The sequence below is a fragment of the Orcinus orca genome, chromosome 1, assembly GCF_937001465.1.
Source record: "Orcinus orca chromosome 1, mOrcOrc1.1, whole genome shotgun sequence".
Taxonomy (NCBI): domain Eukaryota; kingdom Metazoa; phylum Chordata; class Mammalia; order Artiodactyla; family Delphinidae; genus Orcinus; species Orcinus orca.
In genome coordinates this window covers 138,602,218-138,624,161 of record NC_064559.1, presented here as the reverse complement: position 1 = coordinate 138,624,161, position 21,944 = coordinate 138,602,218, and the positions used below count along the sequence as shown (strand labels likewise).

The following is a 21,944-nucleotide window of genomic DNA, read 5'->3' as shown; positions in this document are numbered from 1 at the left end:
TTAATTTTGATACCATTAGAACAATTAGTGGAGTCTGATAGGATTTCATAGAGACGTAATCAGTACTAGATCACAGGAATTTTAAGTTCTGTCAGATTTAAATCACTATCTTAACATAAAGCAAAGCTTTGGAATTTTTTTTTTTTTTTTAAGAGAAAGAAGCACACTCCATAGACAGTGTGGGCCATCTCAGAAGGTGAAAGGCACCAGGGTATGGGGGTTGTCAGTTTTTATAGGGGTGGGTAATTTCGTAGGCTAATGAGTGGGAGGAGTATTCTAGCTGTTTTGGGGGAGGGGTGAGGATTTCCAGGAATTGAGCCATGGCCCACTTTTTTTTCTTTTTTTTTTTTTGCGGTACGCGGGCCTCTCACTGTTGTGGCCTCTCCCATTGTGGAGCACAGGCTCCGGATGCACAGGCTCAGTGGCCATGGCGCACGGGCCCAGCCACTCCGCGGCATGTGGGATCTTCCCGGACCGGGGCACGAACCCGTGTCCCCTGCATTGGCAGGTGGACTCTCAACCACTGCGCCACCAGGGAAGCCCGACCCAATCTTCTTGAAGAGGAAGCACTTTTGTAACAGCATCAGAGTACAAGGATAACTGTCTATAAATGACAAGACTTAAAAGGCATGGTTAAACATCTTATTACAGTGTAATCCATAAAGAAGTGACAGACAACATTTTAAGATGACAGCTAGAACTATAGCATTAGACCAGGACATATCCAAATTCCAGAAACTATATAATTTTTAGAATGTCTGTGTTAATATCATTCATCTATACAGTATATCTTAAGTAGGTTAATCGCTCGTGTGATAATGCTCTCTATGTAATTTAACATACCAAATAATACTGGTTAAATATTTCTCTCTGAGATGCCTCAGGGGCCCTCCAAAACATCCCAAAGTTAGCTGAAAGTCAAAAGAACTTTGATTAAAATTTGATATTTGGGAAGTTTCTCAAAAAGTTTCAACACTTGATCAAATAAGGTCATTGGTCACTGTGAGACAATACTTATTTGTTAACCAAAGTTACAAGAGATCTCAAAAGCAAATACAGATCACTTAAAGGCAAAGAAACTCACACAATATGTTATCAGAAACGGCATTCCAGGGACTTCCCTGGTGGCACAGTGGTTAAGAATCCGTCTGCCAATGCAGGGGACACGAATTTGAGCCCTGGTCCGGGAAGATCCCACATGCCGCGGAGCAACTAAGCTCATGCACCACAACTACTGAGCCTGTGCTCTAGAGCCCACGAGCCACAACTACTGAGTCCACACACCACAACTACTAAAGCCCACGTGCCCAGAGCCCGTGCTCCGCAACAAGAGAAGCCACCGCAATGAGAAGCCCGCGCACCGCAACAAAGACTAGACCCTGCTCGCTGCAACTAGAGAAAGCCCGCAGGCAGCAACGAAGACCCGATGCAGCCGAAAATAAGTACATAAAATAAATAAATTTATTAAAAGAAACAGTATTCCAAGAAAACCTTGTTCTTGGGACTTCCCTGGTGGCTCAGTGGTTGAGAATCCTCCTGCCAACGCAGGGGACATGGGTCTAATTCCCTGGTCTGGGAAGATCCCATGTGCCACGGAGCAACTAAGCCACAACTACTGAGCCTGTGTACCTAGAGCCCATGCTCTGCAGCAAGCGAAGCCCGTGCACCACAACAAAAAGTAGCCGCGGCTCAATGCAACTAGAGAAAGCCCACGTGCAGCAATGAAGACCCAATGCAACCCAAAATAAATAAATAAATAAATAAATAACTTTTTTTTTTTAAAAAAAAGGAAAACCTTGTTCTCTTAACGGAAAGAGAAACCAAATCCAAGACTTAGCTTACTCCCAACAAAATCCATTTACCCACCTAAATTCAATCCAATCTTAGAAAATCCTGATCATGCGTAACTCTTCAGTATTTTTTCATCCTCACGCCTTCTTTTTTTTTTTTAATTTATTTTATTTATTTTTGCTGTGTTGGGTCTTCGTTTCTGTGCGAGGGCTTTCTCTAGTTGTGGCAAGCGGGGGCCACTCTTCACCGCGGTGTGCGGGCCTCTCACTATCGCGGCCTCTCTTGTTGCGGAGCACAGGCTCCAGACGCGCAGGCTCATTAGTTGTGGCTCTCGGGCCTAGTTGCTCTGCGGCATGTGGGATCCTCCCAGACCAGGGCTCGAACCTGTGTCCCCTGCATTAGCAGGCAGATTCTCAACCACTGTGCCACCAGGGAAGCCCCCTCACGCCTTCTTTTACTGAAGACACATATCTAACTTTGCTTAAAAATCTTTCCACATTGGGTTACTTTTCTTACTGACAAATTTGCAATAGATATAATAAAGTCTAGTAAACCTAAGTACAACAGAAATATTGTACAATATTATACTTAACATTGATGACTCTAAAGACGTGTCTATATTAATGAAGCCAACAAGCTTAAGCCACCTTCAATACCAGATATCAGTTTAGTACTGAATATTTTCCAGTACTACTGGGGCTACTCTTTGTTGCAGTGCGTGGGCTTCTCATTGCGGTGGCTTTTCTTGTTGCAGAGCATGGGCTCTAGGCACGTGGGCTTCAGTAGTTGAGGCACGCGGGCTTCAGTAGTTGAGGCGCACTGGCTTAGTTGCTCCTCGGCATGTAGGATCTTCACAGACCAGGGCTCAAACTTGTGTTCCCTGCATTGGCTGACGGATTCATAACTACTGCGCCACCAGGTAAAATTCATTCTGGCCAGATTATTTTCTATTTCTGCACTAATTTCCTTTAAGTCAGTGAAATGGAGCTCTTTTACTAATTACTTTTTGGCAATACCATACATCTAAGACACACATAGATACGTACGAACACACAAACACAGAGACCTCATTGTTCCCATTCCAGAATTCAGCCATGAGCCAGGTACAGCAATGTAAAACCCATCAGTCTGCAAAAGAGGTTGGATTAAAATTGGGTTTCTGGCAGATGTAATAAATCAAGCTCACTTGTCTAGATGGCTAAACCCTTGTTAATAATATTTGTGGAAAAGATGCTTAAGATTTTTATTTGTCCTTGACAAGTTCCAATTTACCCCCTTTTTCAAAATCTGCATTTTAAAAAGATGGCAGAGATTAGGGTTCCTGGAGAAAACCAGGTCAGATATTTGCATCTCAAAGGCACAGGCAAGTTCCTCCTAGGATGACTGTTTCCCCTTTAATACTTACAAGTCTCTTAAGATAAATAGGGAAGCTTTTGGGAGTGATAAAAGGATTGGTGGGCTTTGGATTATTTTTGGAGCCATACCTCTGATTCTGTAGAGACCAGATTTGTAAAACAAGGATAGTTTTGGTTTTTTTTTTTCTTTTTTTAAATAATTGGGTGGCTACCTCAATGATACTGAAAGACCGATATACCTATTAACCTATGTTGGAATGTTTTACTTTCCTCATTTAGCTTAGGGGAGAACGCCTCCCCCCAAATTTCTGTGAGGTACGGTTAGCTTAGACCAGTGGCTTCCCATTTTGGTACGCTAGTTACAACACTTTTGGGAATCCTCCCTAGGTTTAAGAATTTTTTTAATTATAGCCCTCAGTCAGGCCTTTGATCGGAGGACGCTTGCCTACAGCCTCATGTGATCTCATATTTAAAGGTAGCCACACAATTTTCTTTTTTTTCTCCATTCCATTCCTATCCTGCAGCCACCCTCAGCTTGAATTTTAAGTTTTGTCAGATTTAAATCACTATCTTAATATAAAGCAAAGCTTTGGAATCTTGAAAAAACTTCTCTACTATTGGTATTATAGTATATCCCTAAGGATTGTCCCACTTTGATAATTCTTTTTTAGAATAATAATTCTGCTACCTTATTTTTTAACTTTTATTATATATTTATATACTTTAAATTTTGTTGTGTATTCTTGTAAACTGTCATACATTTTCTGAGGGAAAACACAAGAAATAATACACAAACATAGGTACACAAACCTGATATACTTAAAGACTGATATTTTCATCTGGAATAATTGTTCACATTTATTATTATTGAGGTATCCAAGGCCAGGAAGAAATGTAAAGGGTAAAACAATTTTCATCATTTTACAGCATTTGTATAAGTTTAATCTTTCTACTTCCAAAAGTATATTTCTACTTTGTGTAAAACACTATATGTATTTAACCTTAATTTTTGACCAAGAGAAAATGAATTGTTTAGAATAGTAAAAAATGTTCTAGTCACAAGTCTATTATAATTTACCACTTTACTTAGTTGTACGGGATATATGTTCATTTCATTGCAGTTACCAGCCCTACTTACTAGTAGTATATCTTTTTGAATTATTATAATAAGATTGTATACTTATCAAGTTTTCATTTTGAGTCTAAAGCCTTTTGTGTTTTTCTGTTTATTTTTTGAATGAATCAGAGACAGAAATGAGTGGAATGCTATCTTAAACAAGCCAAAAATCTGTTATAACCTTTATTAAATACTACTTCAATGAAGAAAGATTAAAAAAACCCTACAAAATTCCAACTGATAATTACCCCATTCAGACGTTGGTGAATATGTCCCTCAGTCCAAGTCGACCTTCCTCATCAGAGGTAAGAAAATCTTTTTTACACTAAAATATAAGAAAAACCTGCTTATCATTGGTTTTGAAAAGTTTTGATAAAGCAAAAATATGGATTATATAAAGTATTAGATACCAACACCACTGTGAACCCAACTTTGTGTATCCCAGTACTTGATTACAGTTCTTGTATCTCTAAGGACCCCAATTATACTGGGACCTCCAATGCATTGATCCTATCACCTTTTTTTGTTTGTTTGTTTATTCCTCTTCTCAGGATGCCTTCCATGGCTGGCTTAAATATCACGGAGCACTCTTTTGGGGTTTTTTTGGAATTTTTGAATTTTATTTTATTTTTTTATACAGCAGGTTCTTATTAGTTGTCTATTTTATACATATTAGTGTATACATGTCAATCCCAATCTCCCAGTTCATCCCACCCCCACCTCCACCCCCCGCCACTTTCCCCCTTTGGTGTCCATACGTTTGTTCTCTACATCTTTGTCTCTATTTCTGCCCTGCAAATTCATGGAGCATTCTTGATCACTCTCTTGCACATACTTTTGACTCCTTGCCCTCTCTCATTTCACTGTAGTCCTTGACAAAACAAAAACCCTGCTTAATCTTCTTCACCTATTCTTCATATATACCTACAGTGGAACATGGCTGGAGGAAAATATACCAGCATAGGACTATTCTCATTTTAAATTAATGACCATGAATCTCAAGTGGAACTTTTTGCTAGTAGGCAATAAGACTATCTCCCACTCACTCATTCACTCTTCCACTATTCTAGATAACTATTTCATACCTTCTCAAACCCCCAATACCTTCTTCTCATTTTCACTTTAAATCAACTCCAGTCAAGCTTTCACTCTACTATTCCACCAAAACTGCTGTTAAATTCACCTTTACATTACTAAATCTATTGCTTAATTCTTATTCCATATATGCTTGATCTGTGTGTGCACAGTAGTTGACACTGTTGATCACTCTGTCTTCCTTGACATAATTCCTTCACTTAGCTTTTAGCATACACATTATCTTGGTTTTTCTTCTACATTCCTTGTTATTCATTTTCAGTCTTCTTTTTTGTGTCTTTTTCTTCTTCCTGTTCTCTTGATATTGGGGAATTTCAGGGGTCAGCTCTTTGCTCTCTTCTCTGTTTGCACTCATTGTGATCTCATCCAGTCTAGTAGCTTTTTTTGGGGGGGGGATTATTTCACTTTATTGTACCTTTAGTTCTTTTTTTTTTTTCATTTTAACATCTTTATTGGAGTATAATTGCTTTACAATGGTATGTTAGTTTCAGCTTCACAACAAAATGAGTCAGTTATATATATACATATGTTCCCATATCTCTTCCCACTTGCGTCTCCCTCCCTCCCACCCTCCCTATCCCACCCCTCCGGGCGGTCACAAAGCACCGAGCTGATCTCCCTGTGCTATGCGGCTGCTTCCCACTAGCTATCTACCTTACGTTTGGTAGTGTATATATGTCCATGCCTCTCTCTCGCTTTGTCACAGTTTACCCTACCCCCTCCCCATATCCTCAAGTCCATTCTCTAGAAGGTCTGTGTCTTTATTCCTGTTTCACCCCTAGGTTCTTCATGACATTTTTTTTCTTAAATTCCATATATATGTGTTAGCATACGGTATTTGTCTCTCTCTTTCTGACTTACTTCACTCTGTATGACAGACTCAAGGTCTATCCACCTCATTACAAATAGCTCAATTTCGTTTCTTTTTATGGCTGAGTAATATTCCATTGTATATATGCGCCACATCTTCTTTATCTGTTCATCCGATGATGGACACTCAGGTTGTTTCCATCTCCGGGCTATTGTAAATAGAGCTGCAATGAACATTTTGGTACATGACTCTTTTTGAATTATGGTTTTCTCAGGGTATATGCCCAGTAGTGGGATTGCTGGGTCATATGGTAGTTCTATTTGTAGTTTTTTAAGGAACCTCCATACTCTTCTCCACAGTGGCTGTATCAATTTACATTCCCATCAACAGTGTAAGAGGGTTCCCTTTTCTCCACACCCTCTCCAGCATTTATTGTTTGTAGATTTTTTGATGATGGCCATTCTGACTGGTGTGAGATGATATCTCATTGTAGTTTTGATTTGCATTTCTCTAATGATTAGTGATGTTGAGCATTCTTTCATGTGTTTGTTGGCAGTCTGTATATCTTCTTTGGAGAAATGGCTATTTAGGTCTTCTGCCCATTTTTGGATTGGGTTGTTTGTTTTTTTGTTATTAAGCTGCATGAGCTGCTTATAAATTTTGGAGATTAATCCTTTGTCAGTTGCTTCATTTGCAAATATTTTCTCCCATTCTGAGGGTTGTCTTTTGGTCTTGTTTATGGTTTCCTTTGCTGCGCAAAAGCTTTGAAATTTCATTAGGTCCCATTTGTTTATTTTTGTTTTTATTTCCATTTCTCTAGGAGGTGGGTCAAAAAGGACTTTGCTGTGATTTATGTCATAGAGTGTCCTGCCTATGTTTTCCTCTAAGAGTTTGATAGTTTCTGGCCTTACATTTAGGTCTTTAATCCACCTTGAGCTTATCTTTGTGCATGGTGTTAGGGAGTGATCCAATCTCATACTTCTACATGTAGCTGTCCAGTTTTCCCAGCACCACTTATTGAAGAGGCTGTCCTTTCTCCACTGTACATTCCTGCCTCCTTTATCAAAGATAAGGGGACCATGTGTGTGTGGGTTTATCTCTGGGCTTTCTATCCTGTTCCATTGATCTATATTTCTGTTTTTGTGCCAGTACCATACTGTCTTGATTACTGTAGCTTTGTAGTATAGTCTGAAGTCAGGAAGCCTGATTCCTCCAGCTCTGTTTTTTGTTCTCAAGATTGCTTTGGCTATTCGGGGTCTTTTGTGTTTCCATACAAATGTGAAATTTTTTGTTCTAGTTCTGTGAAAAATGCCAGTGGTAGTTTGATAGGGATTGCATTGAATCTGTAGATTGCTTTGGGTAGTAGAGTCATTTTCACAATGTTGATCCTTCCAATCCAAGAACATGGTATATCTCTCCATCTATTTGTATCATCTTTAATTTCTTTCATCTGTGTCTTATAATTTTCTGCATACAGGTCTTTTGTCTCTTTAGGTAGGTTTATTCCTAGATATTTTTTTCTTTTTGTTGCAATGATAAATGGGACTGTTTTCTTGATTTCACTTTCAGATTTTTCATCCTTAATGTATCGGAATGCCAGATATTTCTGTGCATTAATTTTGTATCCTGCTACTTTACCAAATTCATTGATTAGCTCTAGTAGTTTTCTGGTAGCATCTTTAGGATTCTCTATGTATAGTATCATGTCATCTGCAAATAGTGACAGCTTTACTTCGTCTTTTCTGATTTGGATTCCTTTTATTTCCTTTTCTTCTCTGATTGCCGTGGCTAAAACTTCCAAAACTATGTTGAATAAGAGTGGTGAGAGTGGGCAACCTTGTCTTGTTCCTGATCTTAGAGGAAATGCTTTCAGTTTTTCACCATTGAGGACGATGTTGGCTGTGGGTTTGTCATATATGGCCTTTATTATGTTGAGGAAAGTTCCCTCTATGCCTACTTTCTGCAGGGTTTTTATCATAAATGGGTGTTGAATTTTGTCGAAAGCTTTCTCTGCATCTATTGAGATGATCATATGGTGTATCTCCTTCAATTTGTTAATATGGTGATTGATTTGCGTATATTGAAGAATCCTTGCATTCCTGGAATAAACCCCACTTGATCATGGTGTATGATCCGTTTAATGTGCTGTTGGATTCTGTTTGCTAGTATTTTGTTGAGGACTTTTGCATCTATGTTCATCAGTGATATTGGCCTGTAGTTTTCTTTCTTTGTGACATCCTTGTCTGGTTTTGGTATCAGGGTGATGGTGGCCTCGTAGAATGAGTTGGGGAGTGTTCCTCCCTCTGCTATATTTTGGAAGAGTTTGAGAAGGATAGGTCATAGCTCTTCTCTAAATGTTTGACAGAATTCGCCTGTGAAGCCATCTGGTCCTGGGCTTTTGTTTGTTGGAAGATTTTTAATCACAGTTTCAATTTCAGTGCTTGTGATTGGTCTGTTCATATTTTCTATTTCTTCCTGATTCAGTCTTGGCAGGTTGTGCCTTTCTAAGAATTTGTCCATTTCTTCCAGGTTGTCCATTTTATTGGCATAGAGTTGCTTGTAGTAATCTCTCATGATCTTTTGTATTTCTGCAGTGTCAGTTGTTACTTCTCCTTTTTCATTTCTAATTCTATTGATTTCAGTCATCTCCCTTTTTTTCTTGATGAGTCTGGCTAATGGTTTATCAATTTTGTTTATCCTTTCAAAAAACCAGCTTTTATTTTTATTGATCTTTGCTATCGTTTCCTTCACTTCTTTTTCATTTATTTCTGATCTGATTTTTATGATTTCTTTCCTTCTGCTCACTCTGGGGTTTTTTTGTTCTTCTTTCTCTAATTGCTTTAGGTGCAAGGTTAGGTTGCTTATTCGAGATGTTTCCTGTTTCTTAAGGTAGGATTGTATTGCTATAAACTTCCCTCTTAGAACTGCTTTTGCTGCATCCCATAGATTTTGAGTTGTCGTGTCTCCATTGTCATTTGTTTCTAGGTATTTTTTGATTTCCTCTTTGATTTCTTCAGTGATCACTTCGTTATTAAGTAGTGTATTGTTTAGCCTCCATGTGTTTGTATTTTTTACAGATGTTTTCCTGTAATTGATATCTAGTCTCATGGAGTTGTGGTCAGAAAAGATACTTGATACAATTTCAGTTTTCTTAAATTTACCAAGGCTTGATTTGTGACCCAAGATATGACCTATCCTGGAGAATGTTCCATGAGCACTTGAGAAAAATGTGTATTCTGTTGTTTTTGGATGGAATGTCCTATAAATATTAATTAAGTCCATCTTGTTTAATGTATCATTTAAAGCTTGTGTTTCCCTATTTATTTTCATTTTGGATGATCTGTCCATTGGTGAAAGTGGGGTGTTAAAGTACCCTACTATGAATGTGTTACTGTCGATTTCCCCTTTTATGGCTGTTAGTATTTGCCTTATGTATTGAGGTGCTCCTATGTGGGGTGCATAAATATTTACAATTGTTATATCTTCTTGGATCGATCCCTTGATCATTATGTAGTGTCCTTCTTTGTCTCTTCTAATAGTCTTTATTTTCAAGTCTATTTTGTCTGATACGAGAATTACTACTCCAGCTTTCTTTTGGTTTCCATTTGCATGAAATACCTTTTTCCATCCCCTTACTTTCAGTCTGTATGTGTCTCTAGGTCTGAAGTGGGTCTCTTGTAGACAGCAAATATATGGGTCTTGTTTTTGTATCCATTCAGGCCAATCTGTGTCTTATGGTGGGAGCATTTAGTCCATTTACATTTAAGGTAATTATCGATATGTATGTTCCCATTCCCATTTTCTTAATTGTTTTGGGTTCGTTATTGTAGGTCTTTTCCTTCTCTTGTGTTTCTTGCCTAGAGAAGTTCCTTTAGCATTTGTTGTAGAGCTGTTTTGGTGGTGCTGAACTCTCTCAGCTTTTGCTTGTCTGTAAAGGTTTTAATTTCTCCATCAAATCTGAATGAGATCCTTGCTGGGTAGAGTAATCTTGGTTGCAGGTTTTTCTCCTTCATCACTTTCAATATGTCCTGCCACTCCCTTCTGGCTTGCAGAGTTTCTGCTGAGAGATCAGCTGTTAACCTTATGGGGATTCCCTTGTGTGTTATTTGTTGTTTTTCCCTTGCTGCTTTTAATATGTTTTCTTTGTATTTAATTTTTGACAGTTTGATTAATATGTGTCTTGGCGTATTTCTCTTTGGATTTATCCTGTATGGCACTCTCTGTGCTTCCTGGACTTGATTAACTATTTCCTTTCCCATATTAGGGAAGTTTTCAACTATAATCTCTTCAAATATTTTCTCAGTCCCTTTCTTTTCTCTTCTTCTTCTGGAACCCCTATAATTCGAATGTTGGTGCATTTAATGTTGTCCCAGAGGTCTCTGAGACTGTCCTCAGTTCTTTTCATTCTTTTTTCTTTATTCTGCTCTGCAGTAGTTATTTCCACTATTTTATCTTCCAGGTCACTTATCTGTTCTTCTGCCTCAGTTATTCTGCTATTGATCCCATCTAGAGTATTTTTAATTTCATTTATTGTGTTGTTCATCATTGTTTGTTTCATCTTTAGTTCTTCTAGTTCCTTGTTAAATGTTTCTTGCATTTTGTCTATTCTATTTCCAAGATTTTGGATCATCTTTACTATCATTATTCTGAATTCTTTTTCAGGTAGACTGGGTATTTCCTCTTCATTTGTTAGGTCTGGTGGGTTTTTATCTTGCTCCTTCATCTGCTGTGTGTTTTTCTGTCTTTTCATTTTGCTTATCTTACTGTGTTTGGGGTCTCCTTTTTGCGGGCTGAAGGTTCGTAGTTCCTGTTGTTTTTGGTGTCTGTCCCCAGTGCCTCTGGTTGGTTCAGTGGGTTGTGCAGGCTTCCTGGTGGAGGGGACTAGTGCCTGTGTTCTGGTGGATGAGGCTGGATCTTGTCTTTCTGGTGGGCAGGTCCACGTCTGGTGGTGTGTTTTGGGGTGTCTGTAGACTTATTATGATTTTGGGCAGCCTCTCTGCTAATGGGTGGGGTTGTGTTCCTGTCTTGCTAGTTGTTTGGCATAGGATGTCCAGCACTGTAGCTTGCTGGTCATTGAGTGAAGCTGGGTGCTAGCGTTGAGATGGAGATCTCTGGGAGATTTTCGCCATTTGATATTATGTGCAGCTGGGAGGCCTCTTGTGGACCAGTGTCCTGAAGTTGGCTCTCCCACCTCAGAGGCACAGCACTAACTCCTGGCTGCAGCACCAAGAGCCTTTCATCCACACGGCTCAGAAGAAAAAGTAGAAAGAAAGAATTAGTAGAAGTAGAAAGAAAGAAAGAAAGGAGGGAGCAAGAAGGAAGGAGGGAAAGAAGGAAAACAAGAAAGAAGACAAAGTAAAATAAAATAAAGTAAGATAAAATATAACGAAGTTATTAAAATAAAAAAATAATTATTAAGAGGAAAAAAAACCAAAAACAACGGATGCATAGAACCCAGAACAAATGGTGGAAGCAAAGCTATACAGACAAAATCTCACACAGAAGCATAAACATACACACAAAAAAAGGAAAAGGGGAAAGAATAATAAATCTTGCTCTCAAAGACCACCTTCTTAATTTGGGATTATTCGTTGCCTATTCATGTATTCCACAGATGCAGGGTACATCAAGTTGATTGTGGAGCTTTAATCCGCTGTGGGGAGGGAGGGGCATGGAGTGTGGGGCGGGCCTGCGGCGGCAGAGGCCAGCATGACGTTGCGCCAGCCCGAAGTGCGCCTTGCGTTTTCCCGGGGGAGTTGTCCCTGGATTCCGGGACCCTGGCAGTGGCGGGCTGCACAGGCTCCCCGGAAGGGGCCGTGGATAGTGACCTGTGTTCGCACACAGGCTTCTTGGTGGTGGTAGCAGCGGCCTTAGCGTCTCATGTCTGTCTCTGGGGTCCACACTTTTAGGTGCGGCTCGCACCCGTCTCTGGAGCTCCTTCAAGCAGTGTTCTTAATCCCCTCTCGTCGCGCACCAGGAAATAAAGAGGGAAGAAAAAGTCTCTTGCCTCTTCGGCAGGTCCAGACTTTTCCCCAGACTCCTTCCCGGCTAGCCGCAGCGCACTAACGCCCTGCAGGCTGTGTTCAGGCTGCCAACCCCAGTCCTCCCCTGGTGCTCCGACTGAAGCCCGAGCCTCAGCTCCGCCCCGGCAGGTGAGCAGACAAGCCTCTCGGCTGGTGAGTGCTGGTCGGCCCTGATCCTCTGTGCTGGAATCTCTCCACTTTGCCTGCTGCACCCCTGTTGCTGTGCTCTCCTCCGCGGCCCCGAAGCTACCCCGCTCCGCCACCCGCAGTCTCCGCCCGCGAAGGGGCTTCCTAGTGTGTGGTAACGTTTCCTCCTTCACAGCTCCCTCCCACTGGTGCAGGACCCGTCCCTATCCTTCCGTCTCTGTTTATTCTTTTTTCTTTTGCCCTACCCAGTTACGTGGGGGGTTTCTTGCCTTTTGGGAGGTCTGAGGTCTTCTGCCAGCGTTCAGTAGGTGTTCTGTAGGAGTTGTTCCACGTGTAGATGTATTTCTGGTGTATCTGTGGGGAGGAAGGTGATCTCCGCGTCTTCGTACCTTTAGTTCTAGTTTCTCTCACTAGAATAGAGAACTACTCTTCTATTCCCCGAGTGTTATCCTCTCTAATCTCCAGTCTAGTAGCTTTAAATACCAACTTTATGCTAAGTATTCTCAAATTTATATCCCATCCCAGCCCTCTTTCCCAAACTCCAGATTGATATTTTCAGCTGCCTACTTGAAATCTGCGCTTGGATAACCAATAGACAGCTGAAACTCAGTATGTCTGAAACTGAACTACAGTTCTCCCCCCAGCCCAAGCCTGTACTAACCATGACCTTACCCATCTCAGTTGATGGCAAATCCATCCTTTCGATATCTGAGGCCAAACACCTTGGAGTCATACATCACACCTTACTCAAACTTCACTTCTTGGACTCTAGCTTCAAATTATATACAAAATCTGACCACTTCCCATCACCTATATTGCTAGCATGTTAGTCTGAGCCACTATCACCTCACACTTTAATTATTGAAATAACTCTATAACAGGTTCCATTTTCTTGTCCCTTATAGTCTGTTCTATTATCCCTTTAATAATTATTAAATATACAAATATTTGGGAGTAGAGCATTATGTATGCCCAAATGTGAAGTAATATGTAATACAGGGTATTATGAAGTGTTCTTACCCCAGTTGATTAACACGTGTCAATTGAGGGCTATAAAGTCAACTGTTTACAGGAGAGAGAAGGATTGGAGAAATAAGTTAAATGACACCTTAGGAGTTAATAAGGTAAATTCAGAATGCAGAACAGCCTGTTAAACAATTGGTCCAGTCTCTTTAAAAAGTGCCATGAAGAGAAAAAAAAAAAAAGCAGGTCTGGAAAACTCTTCCAAATTAAGCTTTTTAAAAGTTGTGACAAAGGGGAGAAGGAGAGAGGGAAGGACAAATTAGGAGTACGGGATTAATAGATACACACTAGTATACATAAGATAAATAAGCAACAAGGATTACTGTATAGCACAGGGAATTATATTCAATGTCTTATAATAAACTATAATGGAATATAATCTGAAAGAAAATAACTGAATCATTTTGCTGTATACCTGAAACTAACAAATTGTAAATCAACTATACTTCAATTAAAAAAAAGAAAAGACGTAACAACCAAATGCAATATGTTATCCTTGATTGAATTCTAGATTGAAAAAACATTCTGAGGACAGTTGGACAGTTGGCGAAATTTGTATATGGACTAGATATTAGTTGACATTAAGCAATTGTTAATTTTCTTAGATTTGTATCTGGACTATTCTATTTAAAACTGAAAACTACTCCCTCTTTTATCTTCCCAATTTCCTTGCCCTGCTCTACTTATTCTCTTTTCCCAGTACTGCCCACTTTCTGATTTGCTATATCACTTACCAGTGTTTTATTTAATGTTTATTGTCTATGTCCCTCACAGGACTGAGACTAGTCTGAGGAAAATGAGTCACTTGCCTTTGGTGCAAAACTTAAGCAGGCATCAAAAAATTAAGTAATTAAGATAAATATTTTAATAAAAGATTTTTAAAATGAAAAACTAATGCAAAAACCTGTGACAAACAAGATATCAACATTTTAAGTAGAAACAGGATCTAATAATGCTATGCCTAGCCATTTTGGAGCCTGAGGCAAAAGGCAAAATATGTGCCCGTCTGTATACCTTTTAATGTATTTTTATTATTTATTGTAAAATAGTTATTTTTACTTATTTAAAAAAATTTTTTTAATCAAAGCATAGTTAATTTAAAATATCATGTAAGTTTCAGGTATACAGCACAGCGATTCAGATATATATATATATGAATATATATATATATATTCTTTTTCAGATTCTTTTCTCTTATAGGTTATTGCATAATATTGACTATAGTTCCCTGTCCTATTTAATGTATTTTTAAAATAATAGTTTTAATAAGAATATTATTGATGGATTTACTTCCATTAAAGCCAGGATAAAGTTGGGTTTTGATATAAATAGAATGTTTAACCTTAAAATGATGTTGTGAGTTTTAATACAGGCTTTCAAAATTTTCAATATTTTTTCAACTATGTTGTTCTGGAAAAAGTTAACCATTAAGAAATGTATTTTTTAAAAAAACATGTATATAGCAATTCATATTTTTCCTTTCTACTCAGGCTCTAAGTACCATTCTGTCTTTAAATTTATGATATTTTATTCATCATGAATTTTTTGCATCGAATAGATTTATTTATTTATTTTATTTTTGGCTGTGTTGGGTCTTCGTTGCTGCGCATGGGCCCTCCCCAGTTGCGGTGAGCAGGAGCTACTCTGCTACTCTCCTTTGTGGTGTGCGGGCTTCTTATTGCACTGGCCCCTCCCTCTGTGGAGCACAGGCTCCAGGCATGCGGGCTTCAGCAGTCGCGGCACACGAGCTCAGTAGTTGTGGCTTGCGGGCTCCAGAGCGCAGACTTAGTAGTTGTGGCACGCGGGCCCATCTGCTCCATGGCATGTGGGATCTTCCCGGGCCAGGACTCGAACCCGTGTTCCCAGTGTTAGCAGGCAGATTCCCAGCTGCTGTGCCACCAGGGAAGTCCCTGAATAGATTTTTTAAAATATTATTTATCTTGATTACTGAGGTTTTGGTACCCCTTTAAATTTTGTACCTGAGGTGAGTGCTTCACTTCCCTCACCCTTCTTCTTGTCCTGATACCTCATTAGAATCTCAGCTTCATGCAGGCAAGGATCTTTGTTTTATTCACTACATATTTATAGTACCTAGAACAGTGCTGGCACATAGTAGGCATATTTGTTGAATGAATGAATAAATCCAAATTCCCAATAAATTAATTTACTTCACAAAATGTTTCAAAGGTCAGGAAATGTTTTGTCAACTATATTTTCTTTGTATTGCTTCCTCTTTCAATTATAGAATGAAAGTCTATATACTTTGAATTATAATTCATGAATTGTTATAAAATATATAGAAGTAATTACTTCATCTATGAAAGCAGAGTAAAACGTTTAGTTAAAGAAATATTTTTTTCTCCTGTAAAATATTAATACATTTATATAATGGGCAAGGCCATATTTACTTCAGATTTCTGAAGGTTTTACAAATATTTAATAGTATAGCTTTAATATTTAATATTATAGTATTAATATATAGTATAGCTTTAGCTGTTAATAGGATGGTATAGTTAGAGAATAATCTTTTAAATGCCCTGATATTCAAAATACAGCATATAGGAAACTTCACTATTCCATCTATCTATTCAAACATCTTAAACTGTTGGTTAATATTCTGACATCAGAACTGTACAAGTAATCTGCTTGGTCTATAAAAACAACTCGAGCAAAATACTCAGTTCAAGAGCCATTGTCGGGCTTCTCTGGTGGGGCAGTGGTTGAGAGTCCGCCTGCCGATGCAGTGGACATGGGTTCGTGCCCCAGTCTGGGAAGATCCCACGTGCCGCGGAGCGGCTGGGCTCGTGAGCCATGGCCGCTGAGCCTGCGCGTCCAAAGCCTGTGCTCCGCAACGGGAGAGACCACAACAGTGAGAGGTCCACGTACTGCAAAAAAATAAATAAATAAATAAAAAGATGTTAAGAGCCATTTTCATTTCCTATAAAAATTACTAATATTAATATAAGGTCATATTTACTTAAAATTTAAAAAATGTGTCTCACTTAATATCATAGAGTATAATCATTTCAATGCTTTGACTTTTAATATACATGAATAGCAAACTTTCATTAGACTAAAAGATAAGCCTTTATTTGCTGTAATTGTTCTGTTGTAGTAATCTAAATATTCTTCCCCATAGATAAATTCTAATTGAGGTAATAAAACACTAATAGGAAAAAAGATAGTACATATAAGCACAGACAAGCTAAGCTTACACACATGCCCTATGTGAAAACAACCATTCCTTTCCCCATCACTGGTCAGGAATATGTTCTTCCTTGAATTCTGGGAAACAGAGATATTCCCCAAGCCCTAGTATTCACACTTTAGCAGGTGCTGAGAACTAGCACTCATCACAGCTGTGTTAGGGAGACAATATGTAAAGGATAAGGATTCTACAAGGTAACACCAATGAAACTGTGTAGGTGGAGGTCAGGGAAGGTGGAAAGGTTGGTAATAAGAAAACTGATCTTGGCAATCTGGTATCCTTACTGCAAGCCACAAAACAAGCATTGTATGTCGGTATGTTAAGGAACTCTAGGACCACAGCTATGACATTGTTTCCAAGGGAAAATGTGCTCCAAGTGCCAAGTAGCCAACCTAACAAATTTTTGGCTCTTCATTTTGTTTTTTTGTGTTTGTTCAGAGGATACATGTATTCCATGTTTATTTCAATTATGTTTTTTAAACTTAAAATTCTAGAGGACATCAGTTGATTTTTTTCACTTTAAAAATATTTTAACTGATTTTATTCTCAATTTATTCACTTGGTGGAACTTCATGTTTTTTATGTCCCTGAAGGATCTTGGAACTATCAGTTAAATACCATTTCAATAGAAGTTGTTAACAAATTAATTTTAGCTGGATTTATAAGGCAAGTATTTTGTAGTCATGTTACAATGTGCCTGAAAAAGCAATCTTTTTTTTTTCTGCAGAGAAAAATGCTTTCTGGAAATTCAAAAATTCTAAGTGAAAAATATTTTATTCATGTGATGGATCCAGTCCCTGACTTAATGAATACTATCAATAGGTAGTGCTATATAACAGTTAAAAAGTACTATAGGAACAGATGTCACTTAGCCATAGTACTGCCACCTAGAAAACAGAGTATAACCTGTGTATTACTATGGCTATACCCAAAGAGAATTAAGAGAGAAATTATCTGAAATTAGAAACCTGTTGAAGAGCTGTGAATAGCGATTAAACCAGTATATCTACAATTACTTTTTAAAAATAGAAACTATTTAAAAATAGAAACAGAATACACACACACACACACACACACACGTGTATATATACACATATATGCTCACTTCTGGTTTCTCGTATTTATATAAGGTTTCTTTCTTTAATCAAGATTTTTCATATTTAAACCCTTTAAAATGCAGTATATTCCTATTCTATGCTAGTTAACGTATCATTATTATGTATTTGCTTATGTGATTATTTGTTTAACATAACTGCCATTAGACTGTAGCTCCCTGTGAGCAGGGACTTTATGTTATTCACTACTGTATTTACAACCAGTGCCTAACAAGGTGTTTAGCACTTAGAGGCATTTAAATGTTTATTGAAAAAATTAAATAATGAATGATAATGGGAAAAAAAAAATTTCCCCCAAAGTAAAACTATAAAGAAATTTTCTATGTGGAATTCTTGGGCTCAGTAGGTAGATTTAAAGTTTTTGTCATTAGAGTTCTGTTTAGTATAGCAGAATATTAATTTACTGATCATTAAGTTAGTTTTCCTTAATCAGGGAAGGAAAGGAACAACCCTCATAACTTTTTGTTCTTTTTCATGATAAGTAAAATTGCAAAATACCAATCACAGAATTCTAGATTGGAAGGAACCTAATGGCAATTTAAGCCAACTTCTAAAATGCTTCTAATATCAATATTTTATTATAATATTTTCAACAAATATTTATTGATGTTTTTCTGTATACAAAATGAGAAAAAAGAATTGACTATGGATCCTGCTCTTAAAGAATATTCAGTGTAGTGGTGAAGATAAAATACATAAATAATTAAAATAGCATATTCTGTATATTTAGAAGAAAAGGAGACTGCTTCCAGCAGGACAAGAGGGGAGATGGAGAACTTTAAGGAAAAAGTGATCATCAGTTTAGATTTTGACAGAAAAATATTTGATCTTGCAAAGATGTTGGGTGGGAGAAGCTTTCTGAGCAGAGAAAATAGAAAGAGCACAGAAGTGGCAAAGGAGGCAACTCTAGGGAAAAGTGAGTGGTTTGGTTTTTACTAGAGCATTGACTGTGTGAAAGGGAATAGTAGACAACAAGTTGTAAAAGTTGTTTATTGAAGGTCTTGAATGCCAGATTAATGAATTTGGATTTTTTTTTTTTCCTGAAGCTTTGGAGTTTTTGAGCAAAAGATGCCATGATGAGAGCCTTAAGAAACTAGAGACAGGAATTGTAACCAGGAGACTTTTGCAGTGGTTAGGCAAGAGATAAGGAGAGTCTCAGGAACAGGCTGCCTCTCAGATTTGATCTACTACTATTTTCTCCTTGGTTCTACACTTTAGCCACAAAAATCTTCCTTTGGTCCTCACATACAGCAAACTCATTTCTATTTTATCATCTTTGTACTTGCCTGGAAATCACTTCCCCCGATTTTCAAATAGCTTGCTTCTTGTTTTCATAATTCAGTTCTCAGCTCAATTATTATCTTTCAAAAATGGCCTTCTCTGACCACCTAGTTTTCAGATATTCTTTCTCTGAATTCCTCTCTATTACATCACTCTGTTTTATTTTCATAAATCACATATCACTATCTTAAATCACATTTATTTAACATCTGCTCTCCCAAGTAGAATATAAGCTACATGAGGGCAGGGACTTTGCATTGTTTACAGTTGTATCCCCACCACGTAGAACACTACCTAACACATAGTATACCTCAATATTTGTTGAGAGAATGAACGAATAACAAATTAACTCTATGGGATGAATATTTAGGAAATAAAGTTTACAAAGTTGGATTCTAGAACCAGATTACCTGGTTTTGAATCCCAACTTGAAAACTTCCTATTTATAAAATCTTGGGCAAGATGCTTAACCTCTCTTTGCCTCATTCTTGTCTGTGAACTACAGACAATATGTGTGCCTATCACATGGAATTGTGAGGATTAACTGAGCTTTATATGTAAAGCATTTAGAATAATGCCTGGCACATAGTAAGTCCATGCAAGTGATAGCCATAATTATTATTATTAAATGACATAGAATTTCTATCATGTTTAGTCCAGTGAATAGAAATAAGATTATATTCTACGTTTTCTAGAATATAGCCTTAGTTACTAGCTTTTTGATTTGATTTTTATGTCACAGAAATATGCCGTCTGCAAAAAAGTGAGGGTAAAAGTAATTGAAAAACGTTACAGAAGCTTTAATTATTTCCTCATTTATTTCCAGGTGAAGGCAAAGCAAGAATCAGAACTGAAACTCAAATCATTTGCTCCTCCATATGTATGTAATGTGACACTTTAAACTTATACTAATTTTTTAACTTATTTTTTAAAGTGTAAACTAATTTTTTTAAATTTCCTCTATGTTTTAGGCTCTTCAATCAGAATTATATTTGCTTCCTATAATGTATCATTTAGGAAATATTTATTCAGCATCATCAGCAGTTTCTTTAGATGTGCAGCAGACTAATAATGGTGTTGCTGAGGCTGACGGAATAATACACAGACCACTTAGTGTAACTTTGTCAAAGGAAGAACCTGGAACAGATCCCAGTTGTTTAGAAAACACTTTGAAAAAGCTTCTTAACAAGAATCAGGAAGAAGGTGATTTCAACTGGAATGGGAAAGACAAAGAGGTTGTTATAGTACATTTTAACAGTCAGGTCTGGGCAAATTCTGGGCAAATCTAGCCTTACGAATATAGGCAGTATAAAAGGAAAGCTACAATTCAATATGGGGATTTTAAAAACTAGTTTCACCAGTTGGGAGGAAAAAAAGACAATTTAAGTACTGTTCGAAAATAAAAATAAAATCAGGGCTTCCCTGGTTGCACAGTGGTTAAGAATCTGCTTGCCAATGCAGGGGACATGGGTTCAAGCCCTGTTCTGGGAAGATCCCACATGCCGCGGAGCAGCTAAGCCCATGTGCCACAACTACTGACCCTGTGCTCTAGAGCCTGCAAAAAAAAATAAATAAAATTTAAAAATCAAATAAAGTCAAAATACTTACAGCACTTACGTAAAGTCTACCACCTTTTATAATAGTTTCAGATAAAGTTAAGGCTAAAGGAGAAAAGAAGTTATTGTTTCATAAAATCTTGATATTATTATTATAGTTCAGAAATATCTTAGCCAGGAAAACAGTATCAAACCAAAGCAAAACAACTTTAATGTTGGGAGACATTTGTATTTCAAAGACTTTAAAATTTTTTATATGGTTACACCCACCAATTTACTGATAATTCAGTTCTTAAAAAGTGGTAGGTAATTAAAGAAATCAAAATTAAACTTATAAACATATAAATAAAGCTGGAACTACACTCTAAGAATCGATTGAAAAAAAGTCAGTTGAATTTTTTTACTTACTGCATACAGCAAATAAATTGTGATGGAAAAGCAAATATACTAAACATTTATGAATTAAATGAATTCTCCCCCAAAATAAGACACTCCTTTTTCTGTGAATCTATAACATTTTATATGTACATCTACTCTAGCTCTCAAAACACTATATTTTTTCAAAAGTAAATAGACCTGCTTTCTTATTAAGTTGCATAGGTATTGAATGGTGCATTGCATCATTCTCTAAACAGTTATTAGGAATAAGAGATACATGTCATATATTCCTATCAAAATGTCACTCAGAATCTACTGAGTTTTCCATTGTTGTTTGTTTTGGGGGGCAGGTGGGGGGAGTGGTATTTTACTATCAGTTTTAAACAGCTGATATATCTATTTTTTGTTCCTTTGCCTTGAATATATCTTTTTAGAAAATCCCTATTTGTTTTCTTTAAATGACTAAGTCCAGTGCCAGATAGGAAATAAGTGGTAGCAACCTGACTAAAACTAAACCAATATGGGCTTCAGGTTGCAAAATACTGTGGCAACTCTTGTAAAATGACTTTTCAAACACTAATATGACTCCAATTTTTTCTAAATTAAAAAAAATTGATTTCCCCAAGGGAAAAAAATCTGTATTAACACTACCAGGTTCACGGATCTCTTGTTCATGTAGATCATGTGGAACATTAGTGCTAATGTTTTAAAGACATTGTGTGGTTTTCTTATATGGAGAAATTCTGTTAAAATGAAGAGAGATTTTATAAATGAAAATATATGTGAAATAACAAATGGCATTATATGCTCTGTATTTATACCCAGCACTTTCCAGAGAAGGATCCTCAGAATACTCTTTTAAAAGATGCTTTTGGCAAAAGCTTTTTGAAGACAACAAAGTTTGAATAAAACCCAACTTACCCCCTCTTGCAGATTCATATTGTACATAAAAACAGAGAAATCCTGCCATAGGGGTGTGTGTGGGGGGGGTGGATTTGTGTTCTGTTAGGATTGCTTAATCCAATTTTTCCCAAACTGAATTTA

The 21,944-nt window shown here is 37.4% G+C and overlaps 1 protein-coding gene across 1 annotated transcript in view; it reads left to right on the top strand.

Moving 5' to 3' along the window:
• The window catches only part of SPATA1 (spermatogenesis associated 1), a 48,712-nt gene that overhangs the window by 1,580 nt on the left and 25,188 nt on the right, over window positions 1-21,944 (top strand). The window contains 3 exon segments of the mRNA XM_033437016.2: window positions 17,129-17,392; window positions 19,762-19,846; window positions 19,938-20,169. Coding sequence (XP_033292907.2) covers window positions 17,129-17,392; window positions 19,762-19,846; window positions 19,938-20,169 — 581 coding nt within the window.